General features: G+C 38.8%; 1 protein-coding gene across 1 annotated transcript in view; it reads right to left on the bottom strand.

The window, feature by feature from the left end:
• AGBL4 (AGBL carboxypeptidase 4) overlaps window positions 1-25861 on the bottom strand; it is a 1392661-nt gene that overhangs the window by 717511 nt on the left and 649289 nt on the right. Inside the window, exon 4 of the mRNA XM_082372119.1 lies at window positions 19938-20032. Within this exon, the coding sequence (XP_082228245.1) occupies window positions 19938-20032 (95 nt within the window). The remainder of the gene's footprint in view (window positions 1-19937; window positions 20033-25861) is intronic.

The following is a 25861-nucleotide window of genomic DNA, read 5'->3' as shown; positions in this document are numbered from 1 at the left end:
CCTTTTTTTTTTTAAACTCGCTTATGTTAAACCACATCTGGGTTCAAGTTAAATCATTTTATTGTTTCTGATATACTTGATCATAAGCCAAAGAATAGTAAGTATTCTGCTTATGATCCAAGTATCCTTATTAAGTTCTTATATCAAATAAAGCTTTCTGGATTTGGTTGAAAACACAGACCTGATAACAAAAGCAAACTTTCATGGAAAGGCATTAAGTTCTAGAGACAATGCAAGGTTTTTATGAAAAAAGAGCAAACTGAACCAATAATTCTTACAGCTACAATATTTTGGGGGGGTCACATAGCTTTAATTCTCCCAACTACATTGTAAGATGGATATTATTAGCTCCATTTTATATCTGAGGAAACAGAGGCTTGAGAGGTTACATAAACTGCTTAATAATCCAGCAAAGTAAGTGGAGGAACCTGGGTTTTAGAAGTTGGTTCCAGAGAGATGGATCAAGAAGAAAAGGGGCATTGCTGGGGAAGAAGTTTGTCTTCTTTGAAATCCTCCCTGATAATTAAGCTCAATAACCACTTTAAGAGACTGCTGGCAAACTGAGCTCTGACCGTACCCCATTCCAGGGGTACTACTACTTTGCCTAGTAGTTGCTAGAAAGAACAGGAGATACTGTCCCTTCCAAAGCTTGGAAACCCTGAGACCAACTATAGATCTGCCTGGTTAGTGGCTGCCATGCTATGGAGTTGGCTGTAGCCTGCTGCCAAGCAAGATCTGCCTCCAACAGGCCACAAAGAATTTTATTCTGGGAGGGGGTGGATAATGCAGTACCTAAATGGTATCACCAGCCCTGACTGTGATGCAAAAGAGGCAAATGTGTGCAGATACACACCCCGCCCATACACATTACTCACCCACACCCACCCCCCCAAAACCACACATACCGCATACACCACACACACATAAACCCACACATACCACATACAACATACACACACGCAACATGGGAGAACAAAATACAGAAATCAAAAAAGATACTTGACTTTATACACTGCTGGTGGGAATGTAAAATGGTGTAGGCACTTTGGAAAACAGTCTGGTAGTTGCTCGAAAGGTTACATAGAGTTACCATACAATAAAGCAATTCAACTGCTAGTTATATACCCAACAGCCAAAAAGTAGAAATAACCCAAACATTCATCAGCTAATTAATGACTAAAATATGGCCTATCCATATAATGGAATATTATTAGGCTATAAAAAAATTAAATACCGACATGTACTACAATATAGATGAATCTTGAAAACATTATGATAAATGAAAGAAGCCAATCACAAATACCACATATTATATGATTACATTTATATGAAATGTTCAGAATAGGTAATCCTATAGAAATGGAACGTAAATAGATTAGTGGTTTCCTAGGGCTGGGGATTGGGGAAAGCAGAGTGGCTACTAATGGGTACAGGTTTTTATTTTTATTTTATTTAACAATTATGAAAATGTCCTAAAATTGATCATAGTAATGGTTGTATAACTCTAAATATAATAAAAACCATTGAATTTTTAAATAAGTGAAATTTAAATAAGTGAACCATATGATATATGAATTACAACTTAATAAAGCTGTTATTAAAATAAGAGAGAGACGTATGATCAAACCCAGACCTAGCTGGCACAAGAATATAAATCCTAAATTTAAAGACCTGCTCAACAGTGATAACCTGAACAATCCTGGACTCATGAAGAATATGATCTGTATAAAATGACTACAGGAAGTCAGAGGGCACAATTATAATAATTTTTGTTTTGTTAATTACAAATACATTTTAAGTTATGAAAGCAATGATAATCATTTTTAAACATTTGAAACATAACAGGAAAGCACTTCCAAAAAAGAAAGAAAATACCCAAAATACACAGATAAACCATTAGGAATATTTTTGTTTATGTCATTTGTATGTATACATATTAGCTTTGTTTTAAACATTCTTTTGCAACATGATTTTTAATGACTTCATATTATGATATATAAACTATGTTTAACCAATCTCTGCTAATGAGTATTTAGATAATTTATAATTTTTCCCAATTACAATACTGCCATGAACATCCTAAGAACAAATCTTTGGGCATATCGCTATTTCTTTTGTTATCATGAATTTGAATCCTCAGATTCAGCTGAGCAGCAGTTAAGTGTCAGCTCATATTTTGACTTCATTAATCACAGGGAAAAAAAAATGGTCCTTATAAATCTCTGGTCTCTGTTCCTGGTCCAATCACAATTACCCTAAAAGGTAAACACATGGCCCCAGATAAATCCAATCTGATCTAATTGTTATGTTTATCAGTTAACATAAACTGAAAGCAAACTCAAGGTGTTGATTCACAACCAAAAAGATTAGTAGAGGCCCAAAGAAATAAGTGAGGCCATGAATATCATTAACAGCAACTAAGGCTCAGAGGGCGAAGGAAATTACCCAGATCACACATATAATACCTGGCAGAACTAGGACTGAAATTGAGGCTGTATGATTCCTAAGTTACTGCTTTTCCCACTAGACCTCATTGCTTCACATGCTGGATGCTGTCCTCAAGGAATTTGTAATTTTTGGTGGAAGGTAAGATATGTGTACAAATAACTGTAATTCAGGTAGAGGAAGGTAAGTGCCACAAAAGTGATGCAAACACAAATATTTTCTTGGTAGAATCAAGAAAGTCTTTACTTGTGTGATATGAGCTGTTAAGAAGAAATACATGTAATCATTTAATAAGTATTTGAGTACCTATGTGTGGGAGTGGAGCCAACTCCACCAGCTATCGAGGGAAATCCTTGCTTTCCACTTCTTCCTGCACACACAGCTACACATCATTTCACAACTTTCTTTATGGTTAGTTATGGCCGTTAAACTATATTTTAGCCTATGGAATTTGACTGAAAGTACTACGAGCCATTTTCAGGACTGCTAATGAAAAGCTCCCACGTGGGATCTTCCTACCTCTTTTCCTATCTAGCTGGCTGGAATGGAGATGATGCCCAGGTAACCCTGGAAGCTATGCATTGAAGATAACAGTCACCCTGGGCCCCTGAATGGCTATATAGTTAAGAGATACCCTATCCATTTGTTCATGATGAAGAAAATTTATATTATAAATTATTAGAAAATTATATTTGCTTGATCCATTAGACATTTCAATCTAATACAATAGTTAGCATATCCTAATATATATAGACACTGTGACATGACAAATTAATTTGTCGTGCCCTTAAGAAACTTACAAGTTTATAGGGGAAGGAAGTTAAATCCATAGGAATATAGGATACAGTATATGATAGGAGGAAGCTGTGTGAATACATGAGTGCTTGATCTCATCTTAGTGATTCCATTGATGATGCTTTCCCCAAAGAAACGGCATCTAAGTTGCAGCCTGATGCAAATACGGAAGTTAACCAGGAAGAGGAGGAGAAGGAAGAGGAAAAGGAAGAGTATTCCAGGCATAGGAAGAGGCTTTGCAAGTCTGTGGTATAAAAAAGAACACGTGGGTAGGATTTCTATAGGTAGAGAAAGGGGTGATGGATCTAGAAACAGAAAGCTGAGTTTTCAGTTCTGATAAAGAGTGTAGGGTCCATCTTATATTTAATATTATTTAAAGCATCATATCTTACAGAGTGTTTTTATATCCTAAGGTTAATGTTTATAATTATAATAACCATTGGGCAGTGAGTAGTACTTTATCTATTTTATTGATAAGAGAAAAATAGCTCAATGATATGAAGTAATATAATACAATAATAATTGCCACCATTTTTGGACACGTTACTGTACATCAGGTGCGTCCTGTAAGGTGATTCACATGTATTCTATTAAATCTTCAAAACCATCCTGAAAAGTAGGGTATTATTATATACCTTTTCATAAGAAAACAAGGACTCAGGTCAGTGTCAGCTGGAAACTGAAACTGAAGCTAAACTGTGCTGACTACATTCCATTTGCCCCTCTGTAACACTCTTCATCCTTCTTTACCCTTTTCTCTGCCTGAGATGGCTGACCTCTATGGATTACATCAACTGCATTCTGTGATTCTGGCTTCTGTTTAGGTCCTCCAATGGGGACATCTAGCAAGAAATCAGAGTCAGGAAGGAGGCAGAGGTATTTATTTCTCTGGATCCCATCCCATAAAGTCATCTAAGGTTGGCTATTTTTCTTGATAGAAGGTCACTACTACCTTCAAAGCAGCCCACTCTATACAACTCTCTCTTTCTAGGTTACAATAACCTCTCCCTCCTGTAACAATTCTGATGTTTCTAGCCCCAGGTTCTTGCACTATCCTTTGTGGTTCTACACCACCTATCTTTAATACAACGGGCCTTTATAAATAAACCTCCCTCAAATTATCCTAACTTGGGTGTGCTGTCTGTTTCCTTTTGGAGACCTAAATGAGACAAAGTCCTGTGAATATACAAGAATCTACATTTCCATTCATTTCTTCAGCCTCTCACAACATTCAAGAGGTGCTGGTGTCACCTTAATGGCCTGATTCAATTTTCATGATATAAGTACGTGATGATTTCAAACTAAAACTACCGATGGTTTTAAAAGCAGCTCACAAAATTGCTGAAAACTTAATAATCAGCTTCTGCAAGCTGATAGGAGCAGCTCTAGCACACCACTGCCACAGGTGACTAGTAGGGTTACATGTCCATCTGTCTCATCTCTTAATAAGAATCTGACTCTTGGTCATGGCCTGTATTTCCAAACGCCTCTTACTCCTTCACTCCCATTGTCTTTACTGATACAAATAATACCCTGGGAGGTCAGAAGGATAGGGTACATTACATCCATTTTACTAAGATGAGGAAACTTAGTCCCAGGAAAGTGATATGACTCAACCCAAGTGTAAGTAAATTTTTAACATCATTTAACAAACTATTATTTTATTTTTAATAAATATTACTTTGATTTTTCAAGAATACAAAATTATAGAATATCTAAAAATATAAAAAACTCTAAAGAAATAAAAATCTACCATAATCCTACCATCTATAGACACCAGTTAACAGTATTATATATGTGTGCATTTAATGTATTGTATATATACATACATAGATTTCATACTATTATAACAATTATATATAGTATTATACCCTACTTTTTTACTTTATATAAGATCAGCATTTTCCCATGTTATTACTAATGCTTGGAAACTATTTTTAATGCCTACATAATACTGCATCAAGTTGACATATTATAATTTACTTAATAATGTTCCTGGTTTTGGACATTTAGGTTAGTTTGAGTTTCTGTCATTATCAACTACTGTATAATGAATACCATTTTATACAAAGATTTTTCCATAATATGGATCTTTTTTGATTGTTTAAATCTCAGAACAGTATTGTCAGGACTAGGACTCAGATTTTTAGATTCCTATTCTTGATTTCTTTCTACTACATATTTCAATTCTTAAAATATTAAACTACATGGACATTTTAACATAATGCCATTGTAAGTTTTCATGGAAATGTTCAGGTTTTCTTAGTGATCCCTAACCTAAGGTGGAAGGGAGCACTTTGAAACCTAACCTAAATGCAAACATAGCTCTTGGTACTATTATTTAATAGGAAAATGTTCAAGGGTAACTGGTAATAACATTAATATTAGTGATGAAATTGATTAGAGTATTAGTGGACTATGCCAATATTATTTTGTGGTCTTTGGTTTTATCGTCCCAATATTAACACAGGGTCTTTCTTCTGTTCTGTCTTTAGAGTTACCTCCCTGAGTCTTCATTTCTGCCTCTCCCTCAGGAGTTGGATGATCAGTTTGTCTTGGTTTTCCCAGGAAATCCTCAATTTAAAACTAAAGTTTAAATTCCTACATCCCAGGAAACCCCATACTTCTAGGCAAACCAGTTTGGTTGGTCACCCTACCAGTCAGGAATAGGTAACGGAAACAGCATGGCTAAGGGTCACACAGATCTGGGGCTGAGGCTTTGCTCTCTGCCCCTGAGTAGTTATGACACCCTTTTCCGAGCCTGGGTTTCTTCAACCCGGAGGTGATAACCTCTGACTTTCCTGCCTCCTGGAGCTATCGTGACGATACCATGATGCAAAATCATTTTGTAACAAAAAATTGTTTTGCAGACTGTTTCATATTGTGCCCCAAGAGTTAGAGGTACTGGGTTTAAATCTAATTCTTACAGAGTACTTGGAGTGTTTAGACAAATACTTCTCTGGCCCTTAGTTTCTTCGTGTGCAAAATGTGGGCTTTTGTCTAGGTAATCACTAAGACTCCTTCCTTCTGGGATGTTGGTATTATCACATATCACAAACACCGAGTCTCCTCACCCAAGTTCTGACCTGTCTGCTGTGAGAGAGATCATTCAAGCAGGATATTAAGCACACTGTCTGTATTATTTGAAGTAAATAAATGGTAAATATTATTGGTTTTGCCCAAAGGCAAGATCTGAGATTTGAGTTCAGTTTCAACTGTTTGACGGCAAAGCCAGTGCTTTTTTTCATACACCAAGCTATTACATGTCAGCCCCTTTTCTTGGAGAAAAAGCAAAGGGAGGCAGTGGGGCAGGTTGAGGAAAATTATGGGTCTGCTAGTCAGTCCCACGTGGATGCCAGGCTCTGTTCTGCACTTACTTGCTGTATGATCTTGAGCAAGTCACATATTCTCCTCATGACAGACACAACAGGGCCAGGTTCAACTTCAGATCGCTCCACTTCAAACCATAACTAAGCTCTTAACCACTACTATATTAAATAGGGAAAATGACTAAGATTTAAATTATTGACTCGGTATTCATATCCCAGCTCTGCCACTTACTAGCTTTCCTAAACTATTAGAACAAGTTACTTAATCACTCTGAGCCTCAGTACGCTCATTCGTAAGATTGGGAAAGTGATAGGGACCCTTTCCAAAGTTCCGAGAGGATCATAGAACCAAGCACAATGTCTGAAAGCTGTTTATGACAGAATGATGTGCATTAATCTTGAATTCCACACAAAGGACCTAAAATCCTAGTAATTTAGGCCATAGTTTGAGTTTAAAGGGATCTTGGAAGTCACCACCTTCTGGTTCATTAATCAGCAAATTCTCTTCAGCTCTCACTCATTTCCTCACTTGTCTCATGGTCCCATGGCTGGGATTGTAGCATGGATTCTTTCCTTCCCTCTTCCCTTCTGTGCTTCTTTCCATTTGAGTTTTGAGGTTAAAACAATACCAGTAACTATAATACTTTGCCAGCATGCCGTATAATTTAATTGGGAACACTGATACTGATAGGTCCACTCTCCCTCCCGGAGCACGAATCCCCTCCACTTCTCCCTGACAGGGAACCATCCTCCTTCAACTGAAGCAGCTCTAGAACTCACCACATGCTGACAGCCCTCCATTGTTGGATAGTTCCAGTTGGTAGGATGCACTATATAAAACTAAATGGTTAGACGATGGTAGAAGTTGTCACCAAGCTCCAAGTTTTCAAACTTCATTTGAAGGCAATGTGGCAGCAGTGAGGAAAGTGATAGGCCTATAATTCAGTCCCATGTGGGCTCCAGGCTCTGTTGGCATTTACTTGCTGTATGATTTGGAGCAAGTCACCTGTCTTCTTCTGGTTTCTATTCCCCATCTGAAAGACTGTAGATAATAATCTCTCTTTTATATAGAGGGGAGAGGGATGTCAGTATATATCTTTCTTAAAACAAAATTCAACTCAATCACTGATAACGGAAGAGGACAAAAGCACATCTTCTCTGGTGGAAATAAGAGAGAATGGCCTGCATCCTGGCTGGGTTCTACCCTTGCCTGGGCAAGGACCCTCCAGGCAGCACAATGTGAAGATCATCCAGAGTGGACAACCTTGCTGGGTCCTGTGCGAGGAAATTGTGGCACAGAGAGGTTGTATGACTTACTCATGATTCATTCCATGAGCTTGTGGAAGACCCAGAGATGGAATATATTTTAAAGTCTATTTTGTCTGATATGAGTATTGCTACTCCAGCTTTCTTTTGATTTCCATTTGTATGTAATACTTATTTCCATCCCCTTACTTTCAGTCTGTATGTGTCCCTAGATATGAAGTGGGTGTCTTGTAGACAGCACATACATGGCTGTTGTTTTTATATGCATTCAGCCAGTCTATGTCTTTTGGTTGGAGCATTTAATCCACTTACATTTAAGGTACTTACCAGTATGTATGTTCTTATTGCCATTTTGTTAATTCTTTTGGGTTTGTTTTTGTAGGTCTTTTTTCTTCCCTTCCTCTTTTGTTCTCTTCTCTTGTGATTTGATGACTACCTTTTTTTTTTTTTTAATATTTATTTACTTGGCTGTGCTGGGTCTTAGTTGTGGCATGAAGGATCTTCCTTGTGGCATGAGGGATCTTTAGTTGCGGCATGTGTACTTTTAGTTGTGGCATGTGGGATCTAGTTCCCTGACCAGGGATTCAACCCAGGCCCCCTGTATTGGGAGCATGGAGTCTTAGCCACTGGACCACCAGGGAAGTCCCTTGATGACTATTTTTAGCATTGTTTAGATTCCTTTTTCTTTGTGTGTATATCTCTTGTAGATTTTTGGTTTGTGGTTACCACAAGGTTTTGATATAGCAGTCTCTATATATACAAGATTGTTTTAAGTTGCTGGTCTCTTAATTTCAAATGTATTTCCAATATCCTGCATTTGTACTCTCCTCTTCTCACGATTGCTGGTTTTTATATCATGTTTTTGTGTGGATGATTTCCTACCTTTACTGTATGTTTGCCTTTACTGCTGAGCTTTCCAATTCAAATTTTCGTACTTCTAGTCATGGCCTTTTCTTTTCCACCTAGAGAAGTGCCTTTAGCGTTGTTGTAAAGCTGGTTTGGTAGTGCTGAATTTTCTTAGCTTTTGCTTGTCTGTAAAGCTTTTGATTTCTCTTTCAAATCTCAATGAGAGCCTTGCTGGGTAGAGTATTCTTGGTTGTAGGTTTTCCCCTTTCATCACTTTAAATATTTTGTGTCACTCCCTTCTGGACTGCAGAGTTTCTGCTGAAAAATCAGCTGATAACCTTATGGGGGATTCCCTTGTATGTTATTTGTTGCTTTTACTATTTCTCTTTGTCTTTAACTTTTGTCAATTTGATTAATATGTGTCTCAGCATGTTCCTCCTTGGGTTTATCCTGTATGGGCCTCTTTGCGCTTCCTGGACTTGGGTGACTGTTTCCTTTCCCATGTTAGGGAAGTTTTCAGCTATTATCTCTTCAAATATTTTCTCAGGCCGTTTCTCTCTCTCTTTTCCTTCTGGGACCCCTCTAATGTGAATGTTGGTGCATTTAATGTTGTCCCAGAGGTCTCTTAAATTGTCCTCATTTCTTTTCATTCTTTTTTCTTTATTCTGTTCTGTGGCAGTGATTTCCACCATTTTGTTTTCCAGCTCATTTATCTATTCTTCTGCCTCATTTATTCTGTTATTGATTACTTCTACTGTATTTTTCATTTCAGTTATTATATTGTCCAACTCTGTTTGTTTGTTCTTTAAATCCTCTAGCTCTTTGTTAAATATTTCTCGTTCTTCTTGGTCTGTGCCTCCATTCTTTTTCTGAGATCTTGAATCACCTTTACTATTGTTACTCTGAATTCTTTTTCAGATTGCCTACCTCCACTTTACTTTGTTCTTCTGGGGTTTTATCTTGTTCCTTCATCTGGAACATGTTCTTCTGCTGTCTCATTTTGTCTAACTTTCTGTGTTTGCAGTACCACAGGCTACAGGACTGTAGTCCCTCTTACTTCTGGGGTCTGCTCCCTGGTGGGTGAGGCTGGTCCAAGAGACTTGTGCAGCCTTCCTGATGGGAGGGACTGATGCCTGCTCACTGGTGGGTGGAGTTGGTGTTGTCCCTCTGGTGGACAGGGCTGTGTCAAGGGGTGTGTTTACAGGTGGCTATGGTCTCAGGAAGACTTTAAGCAGCCTGTCTGCTGATGGGTGTGGCTGTGTTCCTGCCTTGTTGGTTATTTGGCCTGTGGCATCCCAGCACTGGAGCCTAAGGTCTGTTGGGTGGGGCCAAGTCTTGGCGTCAAAATGGCGGCCTCCAGGACAGCTCACACCAGTGAATACTCCCCAGTACCTTTAGCACCAGTGTCGTCCCTGCAGTGAGCCACAGCCACCCCCTGCCTCCCCAGGAGACTCTCCAAGACCAGCAAGCAGGTCTGGCCCAGGCTCCTATGAAGTCATTGCTTTTTCCCCTGGGTCCAGGTGTGCACGAGACCTTGTGTGCATCCTCCAAGAGTGGTATTTCTGCTTCCCCCAGTCCTATGGCATTCCTGCAATCAAGCCTTGCTGGCCTTCAAAGCCAAATGCTTTGGGGGCTCCTCCTCCTGATGCCAGACTCGAGACTGGGGAGCCAGGCATATGACTCAAAACTCTCACCCTGGGGTTTCCAGTGGTGGTCAAGTGGTTAAGACTCCATGCTTCCAATGCAGGGGACACAGTTTCAATCCCTGGTTGGGGAACTAAGATCCCACATACCATGCAGTGTGGCCAAAAAAATTTTTTTTATTAAAAAAAATAAAATAAAAAACAAAAAAGCAACTCTCACTCCTGTAGGAGAACATCTGTGACATAATCATTTTCCAGTTTGTGGGTCACCCACCTGGCATTTGTGGGATTTGATTGTATTGCAAATGTGCCCCTCCTACCATCTTGCTGTGGCTTCTTCTTTGTCTTTGGAAGTAGAATATCTTTTATGGTAGGTTCCAGTCCTTTTCTGTCAATGGTTGTTCAGCAGTTAGTTGTGATTCTGGTATATTTGTGAGAGGAGGTGAACTCAGGTCCTTCTACTCTGCCATCTTGTCCTCACCCCCTCCCCAGAGGTGGAATATAGACTCAAGTCCATGTTACTCTCACCCTACTACCCTATTTCTACTTCCACATTTCCTTGGGTTACATTATCTATTCTAGGCTAAATTTTTTAGAGTTTTTCCTTTTGTCACATCTCTGGCTTCAAAAGGCCCCTCCCCATGTTTTCTCCCACCCCTCTTTCAATCCCTTGGAAATCTTAGATCTTTCTGTACTTTTTGACATTCTTCAAACTATTCTTATGCTTTGGGAGTTTTTTTTTGTGGGGGGGGAATAGAGTTAAGTAATATGGATTTAACTTTTTGTTTTGAGGTAATTATAGATTCTAATGGATTTGTGAAACTAGTGCAGAGAGATCCTGTATACCCTTCACTTAGTTTCCCTCAAATACTGTATCTTTCATAATTATAGTACAGCATCAAATCAGGAAATTTACATTCCTACAATGTGTGTGTATAGTTCTATACCATTTTATCACATGTAATCATCAACACAATCAAGATACAGAATTATGTTACCACAACAAAGATCTCCCAGATGCTACCCCTTTATGTTACACCCGCCCCACCTCCTTCACCATCCTATTATAATATGAATACATAACATCATAATCTACTGGTGTTGACATTTACCAACTTGAGTGAAAAGTGTAGAAACACTTCCTCCTTTTAAGTCCTTTTACCTCTCCACATATAACACAACTGTGTTCAGTATTTCCTCCACATACATTGAAAACATTGGACAATGTTATAATTTTTGCTTTGACACCAAACATAATTTAGAGAACACAGAGAAAAAGGAAATTTTGTTGTATCTACCCATACTTTCACTCTTTCTGTTTCTTCCTTTTGGATATTCCAAGAACCCTTCTTTATTATTTCTTCTCTGTTTCAAGAACTTCTTTTACCCATTCTTTTAGAATAGGTCTACTGGTCACAAATATTCTTAGTTTTTCTTTCATCTAGAATGTCTTGATTTCCCCTTCATGCTTGAAAGACATTTTTGCTAGATATAGAATTCAGGGTTGACAATTCTTTTCTCTCAGCATTTGAGAAACATTATGTCGTTTCCCTCTGGCATATTTCCTCTTATTATTCAACACTTTCAAGATTCTTTCTTTGTGCTTAGTTTTCAGAAATTTGATTATGATGTTTCTTGGCATAGATTTCCCTCAGTTTTTCCTGTTTGGGGTTCACTCAGTCTCTCGAATCTGTAGGTTTATGTATTTTTTTCAAATCTGAGAAGATTTCCTCCATTTAAAACACTTTTTCAGTCCCACTCTCTTCTCTTCTTTTGATTCTAATGACATGAATATTAGATTTAGTGTCACATAGGTCTCTGAGGCTCTGTTCATTTTACTTGGTCTATTTTTTCCTGTATTGTTCAGAATGGGTAACTTCTATTGTTCCATCCTCACATTCATTTATTCTTTCTCTGCTCCCCTGCACTCTGTTATTGATCTCATCCTCAAGTGGGTGGTGGAAACCCAGATTCCTCATGTGGTCTGACATCATAGGTGAGAGGGGTTCATTACTGACCAGCTGGAATAAAAGTCCCAGTTCTGTACTTTTCTCTGATATGAACTGGTTGGGGGTTTGGAGCAAAAATGGAAGCCTATGCTCCCCACTCAACCTTTGTTGTTAAGGGAGAATATGGGGCTACAGGTTTTTTCCACAGTGTTTGGCTAGAGTAGGCAATTATTTTCTCAAAGTTTTCTGTCTTACTAGGCTGCCCCTTTCCTGTCCTTTGTTTAACCAGAACAGGCTTTTGGGAAGGCTTGGTTTTTCTCTGTGCCCATGGGCATTTCCAGGTTGCTGGTTTCTTGAGCAACCATTCTGGTATTTATGAGGCAACAATAAAACCCAGGGTTCTCACCACTATATCATTTGTCAGGTCCTGGGAAATCTTGCCATTCTTCCCTCATCTCTTCACCTTTCAGAGTCATCTATGTTTTTCCCATAAGGAATGTGTATGGTTTTAGCTGTACTTAGTGAAAGACATAGGGAGAAATGCATCTATTCCATCTTGTCCCAGAACCAGATGTCTGTAATGTCTTGCCTTTTCTTTTTTTTTTTTTTTTTAATTTTATTTATTTATTTATTTATTTTATTTATGGCTGTGTTGGGTCTTCGTTCCTGTGCGAGGGCTTTCTTTAGTTGTGGCAAGCGGGGGCCACTCTTCATCGCGGTGCGCGGGCCTCTCACTATCGCGGCCTCTCTTGTTGCTGAGCACAGGCTCCAGATGCACAGGCTCAGTAATTGTGGCTCACGGGCCTAGTTGCTCCGCGGCATGTGGGATCTTCCCAGACCAGGGCTCGAACCCGTGTCCCCTGCATTGGCAGGCAGATTCTCAACCACTGCGCCACCAAGGAAGCCCCATTGCCTTTTCTTTTTAATGGATATGTATTTATTTTTGGAAACTTGATTTTATGGCATTGCACTAATGCTAATAGATTTAAAATATAAAACTTAAATGAGAACAAAACAACTACAAGGACCATTTTACAGCTCCTAAATTAGTCATTTTTTTTTCAATGTCAATTCTTAATGCTGTCCAGATTGCAGTAAAACTGATAGGGTGAAAGACCGAGAGTAACATTTTAATATGATATATTTTGAGAGCACGTGTATCAGGAGCTTATAATCATTAACTCTGCAATCTCTCTCTTAGGAACTGATTCTAAAAAATAATTTAATAAACATAAATCTATGTAATAGTATCTACTTTAGAAAAACAATATATAGGCAGTCTAAATGACCAGCAATAGGAACATGACACAGTAATTTGTGATACTGAAGACGGTAAAAACTTCTCCAACAATGGTATAATGAACATGAGGATCAAACATGAGAAACTGCTTTGATATAATGTTAAATGAAAAGGACAGAATACAAATGGGTATATATATTTGATTGCTTCCATGGAAATAAACTAAAAAGGAAAATGTAATATTAAAAGTAATTGTTAGGTTTAGTGCAGGGATAATGGATTAATTCATTTATTTAACAAACATTTATTGAGTACCTACTATGTGTCAGGCACAGTTCTAGATGCTAGGGATACAGAAGTGAATTTTTTAAAGGTTTTTTTAAAATATTTATTTATTTATTTGGCTGCACCGGGTCTTAGTTGTGGCATGTCAGATCTTTAGTTGCAGCATGCAGGCTCTTAGTTGCAGCATATGGGATCTAGTTCCTTGACCAGGGATCAAATCCAGGCCCCCTGCATTGGGAGCATGGAATCTTAACAACTGGACCACCAGGGAAGGCCCAGAAGTGATTTTTAAAATGACAAAAATTGCTATTCTCATGGCGTTTATTTTCTAATAGAGGGAGAGGTCACTAATAAAATAAATAATGCATTATAGTTTGTTAGATGGAAATAAGTGCAACATAGAAAAATAAAGCAGGGAAAGAGGATAGGTATATGGGGGGTGGGCAAGGGGATGTAATTTAATTTTAAGTATATTACTTATTTGTTTTACAAATTATTAATTCATGAATTTATAATTTTTCAAAAATATTATTTTGTAACAATAGAGTAAAGCACCATTATTTCAGGAAAAGAAAATCATTAATTTCAAAATTTTAGACATTTTTTGACAAGAATAAGGCTAAAGATTATCATTATGTTAAGAATAGAGAATATAGATCTATTGCTATTTGTACATAACTCTATCACTGCACTTAATTCAAAAGAATATTTTAACCGTTTGTTTACTTGCTGTCTATCTCATGGGCTTGTATCTCTTTCCTCCATTTTTGTAGCCAAACTTTTGAAAGAACTGTCCATAATTATGGTCTCCATTTCTTCACACTTTTTCCATCCCCCAACCCACACAGTCTGGCTTGAACTCTCACCACGTCTCTAAAAGTACACTCACCAAAGCTTCTAACAACCTCCATGTCACTACAGACATTGAGCATTTAAAACCTTTAATTATCTTTGACCCCTCAGTAGCAGTTGGCAGTGTTAGCCACTCCTTCTTTATGTCTCTTCGGTTTCATGACACCACAGTTTCTTGGTTTTCTTCCTACTCTCTGGCCGGTCCCTCTCATCTTCTTTTGTGTTTCTCATCCTCTTCCTGACCTTTAAATGGGGATTTCTCAGAGCCCTGTCCTAATCATCTCTTTTCACTCCATATGACCTCCCTGGGGGATCACATCTGTTCCCACTGTTCTGGTTATCATCTACAGGCTTATGACTTCTAAATCTGCACCTCCATATTCATGTCTTGAGTTGCTTATCAATATACCCTATTGCCTACTTGACATCTCTGCTTAGATATCTCCCAGACACTTCTAGCTAAATGATTCCAAGGCTAAGCTCATCATATCCCCTATCCAACCAAATCTGCCAAAATTGTCTCTTGTCCCATGGCCCCTATCTTCAGTAAATGGCACCACCATCCCTTCTGTTGCCTATTCCAGAAAACTTGGGAGTCATGCAGGAACTCCCCACCCCCACTTTCTTTTACCTGCCACAGCTTGTCAATCACAGACAAGTTTATTCAACCTCTGTTAACCCTCAAATCCATCCACTTGTTTTCATCACTACTGTTACCACTCTAATCCATCATCGGCTTAAGGTATTACAGAAAATCTCTAAACAACTGTCTTCCTCTCCAAGATATTCTCTATTCAGAAACAAGACTAATCTTTCTAAAATGCCAATCAGGTCCTGCTCTTGGTTAATCCCTTCAATTTCTTTACATTGCCCTCAGAATCAAGTCCAACTCTTTATCTCGGTTTACAAGGCTCACCTCAGTTTCACTCACACCTACCTCTCCAGACTTTCTCCTTAGAATTTCATGCTCCAATCACATTGGCCTTTCTTTGTTCATCAAATATGTAATGTTCTATTTCAACTCTTGGCCGTCAAACACATTCTATCACTTCACACATACCTCCACCCACTATGATGTTACTTTTATTCATCTTGCAGCTCTCAGCATAAATAACATCCCTAAGGAAGGTCTCTTATCCTTGAAGCAGTCTAAGTCTTAAATGCTATATAGCATGCTGAATAGTTTCCATGCATGCTGAATCCCCCCCTGTTTTAACAGTTATCACATTTATCAAAAGTTACATATTTAATGTCTAGCCCTGTAGACTATGAGCTCTATGAGAACAGTAATCATATTCTCTTGTTTTATTCCAATACCTCACATAATTCCTGGTCCATTGTAACTACTTAGCATTTATTGACAAGCTTAAGGAAGGAAGAAAAGAATAAAGGAAGGAAGGGTGGGAAGGAAGGAGAAAGGGAAGGAAAGAAGGAATAACACTCATTCAGTCAGTCTTGGGTGAGACAGAGGAAAAGAAATTTATTGAATTAATAAGATCCTTGAGACTTTAAAAAGTATTTACACATCTATTTCACATTTATTTATCATAACAACTCTGTAAGAAAGTATTATTATGCACTTTTTACAGTGAGGAAACTGAGGCTCATAAAAGAGGTATCATGGCTCATCAAGTTATATCTTGCATTTGGAATGCCATTTCCTTAATTTTGTTCTTGTCCAATTTCCTCAAGATCTAGCTGAAATGCCACCTGCCCCAGAAGCTTCTCCCTTTCTCCCCGAGTCCTAATAATATCATTTTCTTCTTCATCTCTAATCCACAGCACATTTTATATACCTCCCTAGAGGTCTTTAGTACAATGCTCCTTACATTGTGCCTATTTATGTTTCTGTTTCATTTAAACCCCTAAAAAATAAAATTTTAAAGATATAATCCAGGTCTTATTCATATTTATCACCCCAGTACCTAGCACAAAGTTAGATTCTCAATAACAATGTGTTACATGAAAGCTACATCTTAGATTTAGTCCAATCTCCTCAATCTACTACAATGGACAAATCAATCAGAGAAGTTATTTCAGATCTACCAAAGGCCACACAGCTGCATGCTACACGCTGCTTCTTTGCGCCCCCTTCTCTACCCTTTCCATGCATGGAATATGGGAGGAACAGTAAAGGTGGAGTCCTGAGGTCTCTAGCTAATGCCACCACTTACTAGCTGGGTAAATATCCTAGGTTTAGTTTCTGCATAGGTGAGGATACAGATATCAGCTGTTTTGTAATGCTGGTTTCCAACAGTGTCTAGCACATAGAAATTTCAGCCTTTGACAATATTAAAAAATATTAATCAGTTATGGTTGAAAAAACTTCATGCTACAGAGTCCCAACAACCAACAATCCCTATAAGTCTAATATGTAAGCAGAATTAGAATGAACTAAAATAGGCAGAAAACTTCTGAATCTTTCAGTTTCTCCACTTTGCTGCTAGGTATGCTGAGTTTTATCTCCTCAAGGCAGAACAGCCTTGAGTGGCCATATATTTATTTGCATAATGGCTTTTTATTTGCTTCTTTTGCTTATTTGCTTTCCACAACTAATTGATTACCAGACCCATGCTAAGTCCTGAAGGCATCTTTGCTTGGAATCAGTTACAGCCCTCTATGACAGGTGAAGAAGAATGTTTATCTCACCTTGAAAATGTGAAGAACGTTCATTTTCCCAATTTGGTATATATTTCATCCAGGAAATTTAGGGCTTTTAATGTTTGTCATGAGGTAAGAATATTTCCAAGGCCTATTTGTAATATTAAAGTAGGTAAAGCCCATAGACAAGAAAAGTATCCACTACTTCTCCTTTTATTATGGTGGTTGCCCTGGTATTGGGGACACTAGAATTAGGAAGACACTAGAGAAGACATGAGATCTGTATGGCATTTGTCAGCCTCAAGTCGGGACATTGTTTAGAATCCTAAATTGTGGAACTCCATAGGACCAGTAAAATCTAATAATCTGAGAGCTAAACAGTCACATCACTTCTTATGTTACCCTGGGTACATTTAGGATGATGATTACTGGAAGATAGGTTCTCATACTGGGAATCAACAAAGGAATGGAAGAAAGTCCTAGGCAGAAAGCACCAAAGGGACAGAAAGGATCTTCAGAACAAACCAGTAGAAAGAAGGGTAACAATTATGGCCTGCAGAGATCAGTTAATAAAATTCTAAAATGAAAATTCTCTTTGGGAACAGATCGTTTCTGTCATAGTCATGCTGTATATGCCCAATATCTATAGTGCATAGCACATTCAGGTGCTCAATAAAGTCCTATCAAGTAAATAAATATCCAAATGTCTTGCTTGAGGAAAGGGGAGTGTGAAGGAAGATAAAAAGCTTTCCATCCAAAGTCTGGGGATGGTAAAGCAAAAAACAGGGGAGATTAGACCTATCAACAACTTGATTTACTCTGGTACCTTGTGTCTTATTGGCTTCAACTACAACAAACTTGGTTCTGAAACTTTAAACTCTTTTTAGACGGTTAGAGAAGTCCAGTGACTGGATAACAGAGGCTGCTGAGAGCCTGCCAACATTGGATAAGAATGCTAACTTAATTCTAAGGCATTATAATATAAATACAAGGACTCATTAATATTTCAAAAGCTTGTCAAGAACCCTGACAGACAGGACCCAAATGGTAGTCCATGAGAAACAAAACAAAACAATATGAAATAATTAAGGCAAAAGGATTTTCAAAAGCACACAAAAAGAGAAGACTCCAGAACTGAACACTTGAGGAAACCAAATGGTGATTATTGCTGTTATGTAAGATCCCAACACAGAGCCTGGTAAAAGAAGTACAATGTTATTTTAAGGCCCTTGTGAGCAGGTCAACAGTGATATCCTTCGGTGACAAGGTTTGAAGCATCTATCTATACATATGCCTATTAACAGAAAGAAGTGCTCTGTTATTATCCAGTCAGTCCGAATTCAGAGACTCAAAGCAAAGGCCTACCCCTTGTTCACATCCCAATGTCAAAAGGAAACTGAGGAACAGCAGTATAGTTAACTTGATTTAGTAAAGTAAAAAACAGGCCCAGGAAGATATTTTTATCGTTTAATAAAGGGTTTTGACTATCATCATCAAATGCCTACACTTTTACAAACCTGAGCTTCTCAGCCCAGCATTTATAGAAAATTGCCAAGTATCTTTTCTACATAAAAGCACAATTCAATATTTATGAATTGCTAGCTTTCTATAAATATAGGTACTTGGAGATGATCTTCTCACTAGTCATTAATATTTGAACAGGTATCAAAGCTAGAATAATATTAACAATTCCTGGAATTTGTATAGTATTCTACATAAACTATCAATAATAGATGACATTTATTGAGCACTAAGCAAGTGCCAGGCACTTTACATGTAAATTCTCATCATGAATTCAGTTCAATTCAAAAGCATTCATTTAACATCTACTGTGTGACAGATGAATAACACTTGGTTTCTGTCTTTAAAGACTCTCATTTTGGTGCAATCAATGTTGAATGAATACACGAATGAATGGATGAAGAAATTAATTGGTTTGAATGTCAGTGTGGGATAACAATAACACAGGCTCCTCCCCTTACTATCTATGGTCATGAGAAAGTACTTAACCTATCCTAGCCTCAATTTCTTCATCTGAATATAGGGATATTTAAAATCTCCCTTGCAAAAATTTTGTGAGACTAGTAACAGCAAATATTAAACATCTGCCAAAGAGAGGGCTCTCTCAGTAAGTGACAGTAGTTATTATTAACATTATCATCATCATCATCATTACTATTATTAAGTAATCCTACACAACTGTCCTCATCCACACTATAGCAATGTGACAAACAGAACTTTAACATCCAAGAAACCCACACAACATCTATACAAAACACCACAACAAACAAGCAAACCAAGGGATATCTTCTAAACTGTAGCTCCTGATGTCCTCCTAGGTTACCGTACAATATGTATGCCCAGGTTAGAAAAGAAAGGAATGGAATGAACTTTAATTATGCTTCCAAATATATCATGATAAAAGGCAAACAGGACAGGGAGTTTATCAAATAACAGACTGTACCTTCCTGCATAATAGAATGCTAGTGACTCCAAACATGGGACCATGTTTTCTATTCCAACATTCTCAAAGAGCACTACCTAGAGCCCAGATAATGGCCATCCAGAAACTCATCTAACTCTTCTTAGTGCCAGTGAGACTAAGCCCTAGCCATACAGCAGATAAACTTGAGCCCTGGGTCAAATTCCCCAGTCAGAAGGAGGTTCCATTCTGTGGGTCACTTACCATTTTGGTCTGCTGGTAGATTTCACCATAGGGGCCATCCCATCTCTATAAAGACTTTTAGTTTTGCTGAAGTTAACAATGTTGAAAATGACTCTCTGAAAAAGAAAGAGGGAAAAGTTTATCAGAAGACTATGCTATTCAAGTTGCCACTTCCTGATAATTAGGACTGGAAGTAATAAGCAGGGTTATAGGAAACAATATGGACTAACTGCCAACATAGTGAGGATAAATGGCGCTCACAGAAATTCAATATCTTTCTGCCAGCTTAAGAACACAGACTCTAGAACCTGGAAGCCTGAGTTTTAATCCCACTCTACCACTCTCAATGCGTGACTTTGCCAAGCTACTAAATCTTTCTGTGCCTCAGTTTCCTCATCTGAAAAATTGGGATAATAATGGTACCTAGAATTACTGATGAGAACTAAATAATTTAATAAGCGTACAGTGTTTGGAACTATGCTTGGTGCATAGTGAAAGTTATATAAGTTTTAGTTACCATTATTAATTGTGCCCTCTTTCTAGGCTTACCTAGAATTTCCATGGAAATGAATAATATTATCATTACAGTAACAGTAGTGTGTTTGAAGTTCAACAAAACGAAAGATAACAACTTAGTGCAAAATTGAAACTAAAAAATTTGTAACTGCTCAGCACCCCTTTGATTAGAACTAAAGGATATATGTCTGCTCCCCCTTTGTTATCTTCTGCTAGGGGCCAGGAGTACTGAGCTCAACCCTAATCTCAGTATCAATTTATAGGAGCACAGACACTTGGGTGAGTTCCTTCCCTCTCTGGTTCTCACCTTTAAAATGGGGGAGTGGAATGTTTTAGATGACTAAAACCCTTCCAGAAGGGTAGTATAGTTAAAAGAGATCAGGTCTTTGTTTCAATAGACAGCTTTGTCACAAGTGGGGAGGAGAGATTGGGAAAGAAAAGAGAACTGGGTTTAAAAGACATTAAATTACCACTGAAATAGTCCAAAGGAGAGAGGATGATGTTCAGGGCAAGGGCAGCCTGAATAGTCATAGAAAATGAAAAGCTTGCAAGAGGTTAAGCATAGGCTGGCTTTTCTAGCCAGAGGCAGTGGAAGACAGAAGCATCAAAATTCATGTATTATTTCATTGAACAAATGTTTATTGTGTGAGGTATTAATGTCAAGTGCCAGAAATTTTATACACTTAAAATTTTTTAAATATTTTCTTATAATTATAATAAAAAGATTAACATTTCCATTTTACAGATGTGGAAACTGAGGTTCAGTTAACTAACTTGTCTTGAGCCATGCAATTAAAAGATGGAGAATTGATAGTTGAACCCAAGGGATAAAAAAGTTAAGATATCCAAGATCTCTACCCTTGAGTTACTCACTAAGGTTCAAATTCCATAACTCTAACCAAGTCTGTTTTCCAAAATAAAGGCAAAAATAAATATAAATATAGTGGCAATTTTTCAAGCCTTTAAATTTCATTTTCCTTTAAAAATAGAAAATCAAAACCATTTCCTCTGGCCTCATATTTGGGACTACCATAAAATGCTTTGTTCTATGAAATAAATTCTTAGGAATAACTCATGTTTTCCTTTCTCCTCAGAGACCTAGCCATTGACCCCATCTCCAGGCATTTCAGTTTCAGAACTCCTTTCAGTCATTAAATTAAGTCATCAAGAATGTCCAAGACTATTCCATTATTAATAACCTGGACCTGCCTGTTGTCAGTTCAATTACTTCTGCCAGGGTCTTGGCTACTGTCTGTTTTAAGAAAATCAATATCAAGGGGACAAATGGCCTTTGAAACTCACAGGGCTTAATCCCCCTTTTTTCTTCTGAGATTCCAGGTGTCAGATCCATTTCCAGTGAACCCGGAAGCTGTGGTGCACTTTCAGGATCTAGACTAATGCTAAATGCAGGGGGAAATCTAATACAGAAATAATGTGTGTATGTGAAGGTGGAATAAAGAAATGAAAAAGTGGAATATTTATTGATCATTCATATCCTAATACGTACCAGAAATTTTCTCAGGTGTTTAAAATATGCTATATTATTTAGCTTCTCTATCCATAAACAAAAGTTGTTTATTTTACCCCAGTTTTAGACATGAGGAAATTGAATCTAATAAAGGCTAACTGGCTTATCCCCCACCCCCAGATCCCAGAACTATTAACTGGTAGAGCTAGGACTTAAAACGTAAGTGTCTGGACAATAAGTATGCCTTTTTTTTTTTGTTTTTTCCCCTTTGGTTGCATGTCTTGCGGGATCTTAGTTCTTAGTTTCCCAACCAGGGATCGAACCCGGACCCTGGTAGTGAAAGTGCCGAGTCCTAACCACTGGACTGCCAGAGAATTCCTGAACACAGTCTTTTATTAATCTCCACCTGTGCATTTTTAAAAAATGTTTTCTAGCTTACTTAGCAAGACAGCATGTGGTTGTGAGAATCAAAGGTATTTGGAAGTAAGCAGTGCAGGAAATCTTGGCTTTCTATATTTTCTAGTTATTTGTCAGTTATTTACTCAAAATACATCAGACGAAACTGTATCCATGAGGTAATGGTAACAGCAATAACTATAAAAATAACTAACAACTTCTGAGTCTTTCCATGCACCAAATTCTAAGTTAAGCACTCATAGTTTCAGTGTTCTGTGTATTAGAATCACCTGGGTAGCTTTTAAGTACCAGAGATGCCTGGACCTCACCCCAAGCTGATACCTGATGCATTATCTCACTTGTTTTGAGGATAATGAACTTTTTGAGACAGGGACTATTTATTACCTCTTATTTATGGATGAGACAAGTGGTATTGACATTAAGTAAATTAAAATTACATAATAGTTAGTAATAGAGCTAGAATTTGAACCAAGTCCACTGACTCAAGAGAATAATATCATGGACTTTCCAGATAGATATACCTGAGACTGAAACCCAGTTCCCCATTGGTTCTGTGAGCTTAGGCAAGATGATTACTCTTTTTTGATATTGATTTAAAAATCAATCTGGGAGGTGGAGGAGAAGATGGTGGAAGACTAAGATGCGGAGATCACCTTCCTCCCCACAGATACATCAGAAATACATCTACACGTGGAACTGCTCCTATAGAACACCCACTGAAGCTGGCAGAAGACGTCAGACCTCCCAAAAGGCAAGAAACTCCCCACGTACCTGGGTAGGGTAAAAGAAAAAAGAAACAACAGAGACAAAAGACTAGGGATGGGACCTGCATCAGTGGGAGGGAGCTGTGAAAGAGGAAAGGTTTCCACACACTAGGAAGCCCCGTCGCGGGCGGAGACTGCGGGTGGTGGAGGGGGGAAGCTTCAGAGCCCCGGAGGAGAGTGCAGCAACAGGGGTGCGGAGGGCAAAGCAGAGAGATTCCCGCACAGAGGCTCGGTGCCGAGCAGCACTCACCAGCCCGAGAGGCTTGTCTGCTCACCCCCGGGGGTGGGCGGGGGCTGGGAGCTGAAGCTCGGGCTTCAGTCGGATCGCAGGGAGAGGACTGGGGTTGGCGGCGTGAACACAGCCTGAAGGGGTTAGTGCACCATGGCTAGCCAGGAGGGAGTCCAGGAAAAGGTCTGGAGCTGCCGAAGAGACAAGAGACTTTTTCTTCCCTCTTTGTTTCGTGGTGCACAAGGAGAGGGGATTCAGAGCGCCGCCTAAATTAGCTCCAGAGATGGGCGTAAGCCGCGGCTATCAGCGCGGACCCCAGAGACGGGCATGAAACACTAAGGCTGCTGGTGCCGCCACCAAGAAGCCTGTGTGCGAACACAGGTCACTATCCACACCGCCCCTCCCAGGAGCCTGTGCAGCCCTCCACGGCCAGGGTCCCGTGATCCAGGGACAACTTCCCTGGGAGAACGCACAGAGCACCTCAGGCTGGTGCAACGTCATGCCGGCCTCTGCCGCTGCAGGCTCACCCCGCATCCGTACCCCTCCCTCCCCCCGGCCTGAGTGAGCCAGATCCCCTGAATCAGCTGCTCCCTTAACCCCGTCCTGTCTGAGCAAAGAACAGATGCCCTCAGGCGACCTACACACAGAGGCAGGTCCAAATCCAAAGCTGAACCCCGGGAGCTGTGTGAACAAAGAAGAGAAAGTGAAATTTCTCCCAGCAGCCTCAGAAGCAGCGGATTAAAGCTCCACAAACAACTTGATGTACCTGCATCTGTGGAATACCTGAATAGACAACGAATCGTCCCAAATTGAGGAGGTGCACTTTGGGAGCAAGATATATTATTTTTTCCCCTTTTCCTCTTTTTGTGAGTGTGTATGTGTATGCTTCTGTGGGAGATATTGTCTGTATAGCTTTGCTTTCACCATTTGTCCTAGGGTTCTGTCCGTCCGTTTTTTTGTTTTGTTTTGGTTTATTTTTACTTAAAAAAATTTTTTTATCTTAATTATTTTTTATTTTTTTATTTTAATAACTTTATTTTATTTTATCTTACATTATTTTATCCTCTTTCTTTTTTTTTCTTTCTATTTTCTCTCCCTTTTATTCTGAGCCGTGTGGATGAAAGGCTCTTGGTGCTCCAGCCAGGCATCAGGGCTGTGCCTCTGAGGTGGGAGAGCCAACTTCAGGACACTGGTCCACAAGAGACCTCCCAGCTCCACGTAATACCAAAAGGCAAAAATCTCCCAGAGATCTCCATCTCAACACCAAGACCCAGCTTCACTCAACGACCAGCAAGCTACAGTGCTGGACACCCTATGCCAAACAACTAGCGAGACAGGAACACAGCCCCATCCATTAGCAGAGAGGCTGCCTAAAGTCATAGTAAGGCCACAGACACCCCAAAACACACCACTGGACGTGATCCTGCCCAACAGAAAGACAAGATCCAGCCTCATCCACCAGAACACAGGCACTAGTTCCCTCCACCAGGAAGCCTACACAACCCACTGAACGAACCTTAGCCACTGGGGACAGATACCAAAAACAACAGAAACTATGAACCTGCAGCCTGCAAAAAGGAGACCCCAAACACAGTAAGATAAGCAAAATGGGAAGACAGAAAAACACACAGCGAATGAAGAAGCAAGGTACAAACACACCAGACCTAACAAATGAAGAGGAGATAGGCAGTCTACCTGAAAAAGAATTCAGAATAATGATAGTAAAGATGATCCAAAATCTTGGAAATAGAATAGACAAAATGCAAGAAACATTTAACAAGGACCTAGAAGAACTAAAGAGGAACCAAGCAACGATGAAAAACACAATAAATGAAATTAAAAATAATCTAGATGGGATCAATAGCAGAATAACTGAGGCAGAAGAACGGATAAGTGACCTGGAATATAAAATAGTGGAAATAACTACTGCAGAGCAGAATAAAGAAAAAAGAATGAAAAGAACTGAGGACAGTCTCAGAGGCCTCTGGGACAACATTAAACACACCAACATTCGAATTATAGGGGTCCCAGAAGAAGAGAAAAAGAAAGGGACTGAGAAAATATTTGAAGAGATTATAGTTGAAAACTTCCCTAAGATGGGAAAGGAAATCAAGTCCTGGAAGCACAGAGAGTCCCATACAGGATAAATCCAAGGAGAAACACGCCAAGACACATATTAATCAAACTATCAAAAATTAAATATAAAGAAAACATATTAAAAGCAGCAAGGGAAAAACAACAAATAACACACAAGGGAATCCCCATAAGGTTAACAGCTGATCTTTCAGCAGAAACTCTGCAAGCCAGAAGGGAGTGGCAGAACATATTTAAAGTGATGAAGGAGAAAAACCTACAGCCAAGATTACTCTACCGAGCAAGAATCTCATTCAGATTTGATGGAGAAATTAAAACCTTTACAGACAAGCAAAAGCTGAGAGAGTTCAGCACCACCAAACCAGCTTTACAACAAATGTTAAAAGAACTTCTCTAGGCAAGAAACACAAGAGAAGGAAAACACCTACAATAAAAAACCCAAAACATTTAAGAAAAT

This window comes from Balaenoptera borealis (genome assembly GCF_965194805.1).
Source record: "Balaenoptera borealis genome assembly, chromosome: 1".
Lineage (NCBI taxonomy): Eukaryota > Metazoa > Chordata > Mammalia > Artiodactyla > Balaenopteridae > Balaenoptera > Balaenoptera borealis.
The sequence above is the reverse complement of the archived record's forward strand: the minus strand, read 5'-3'. Positions and strand labels throughout refer to the sequence as shown.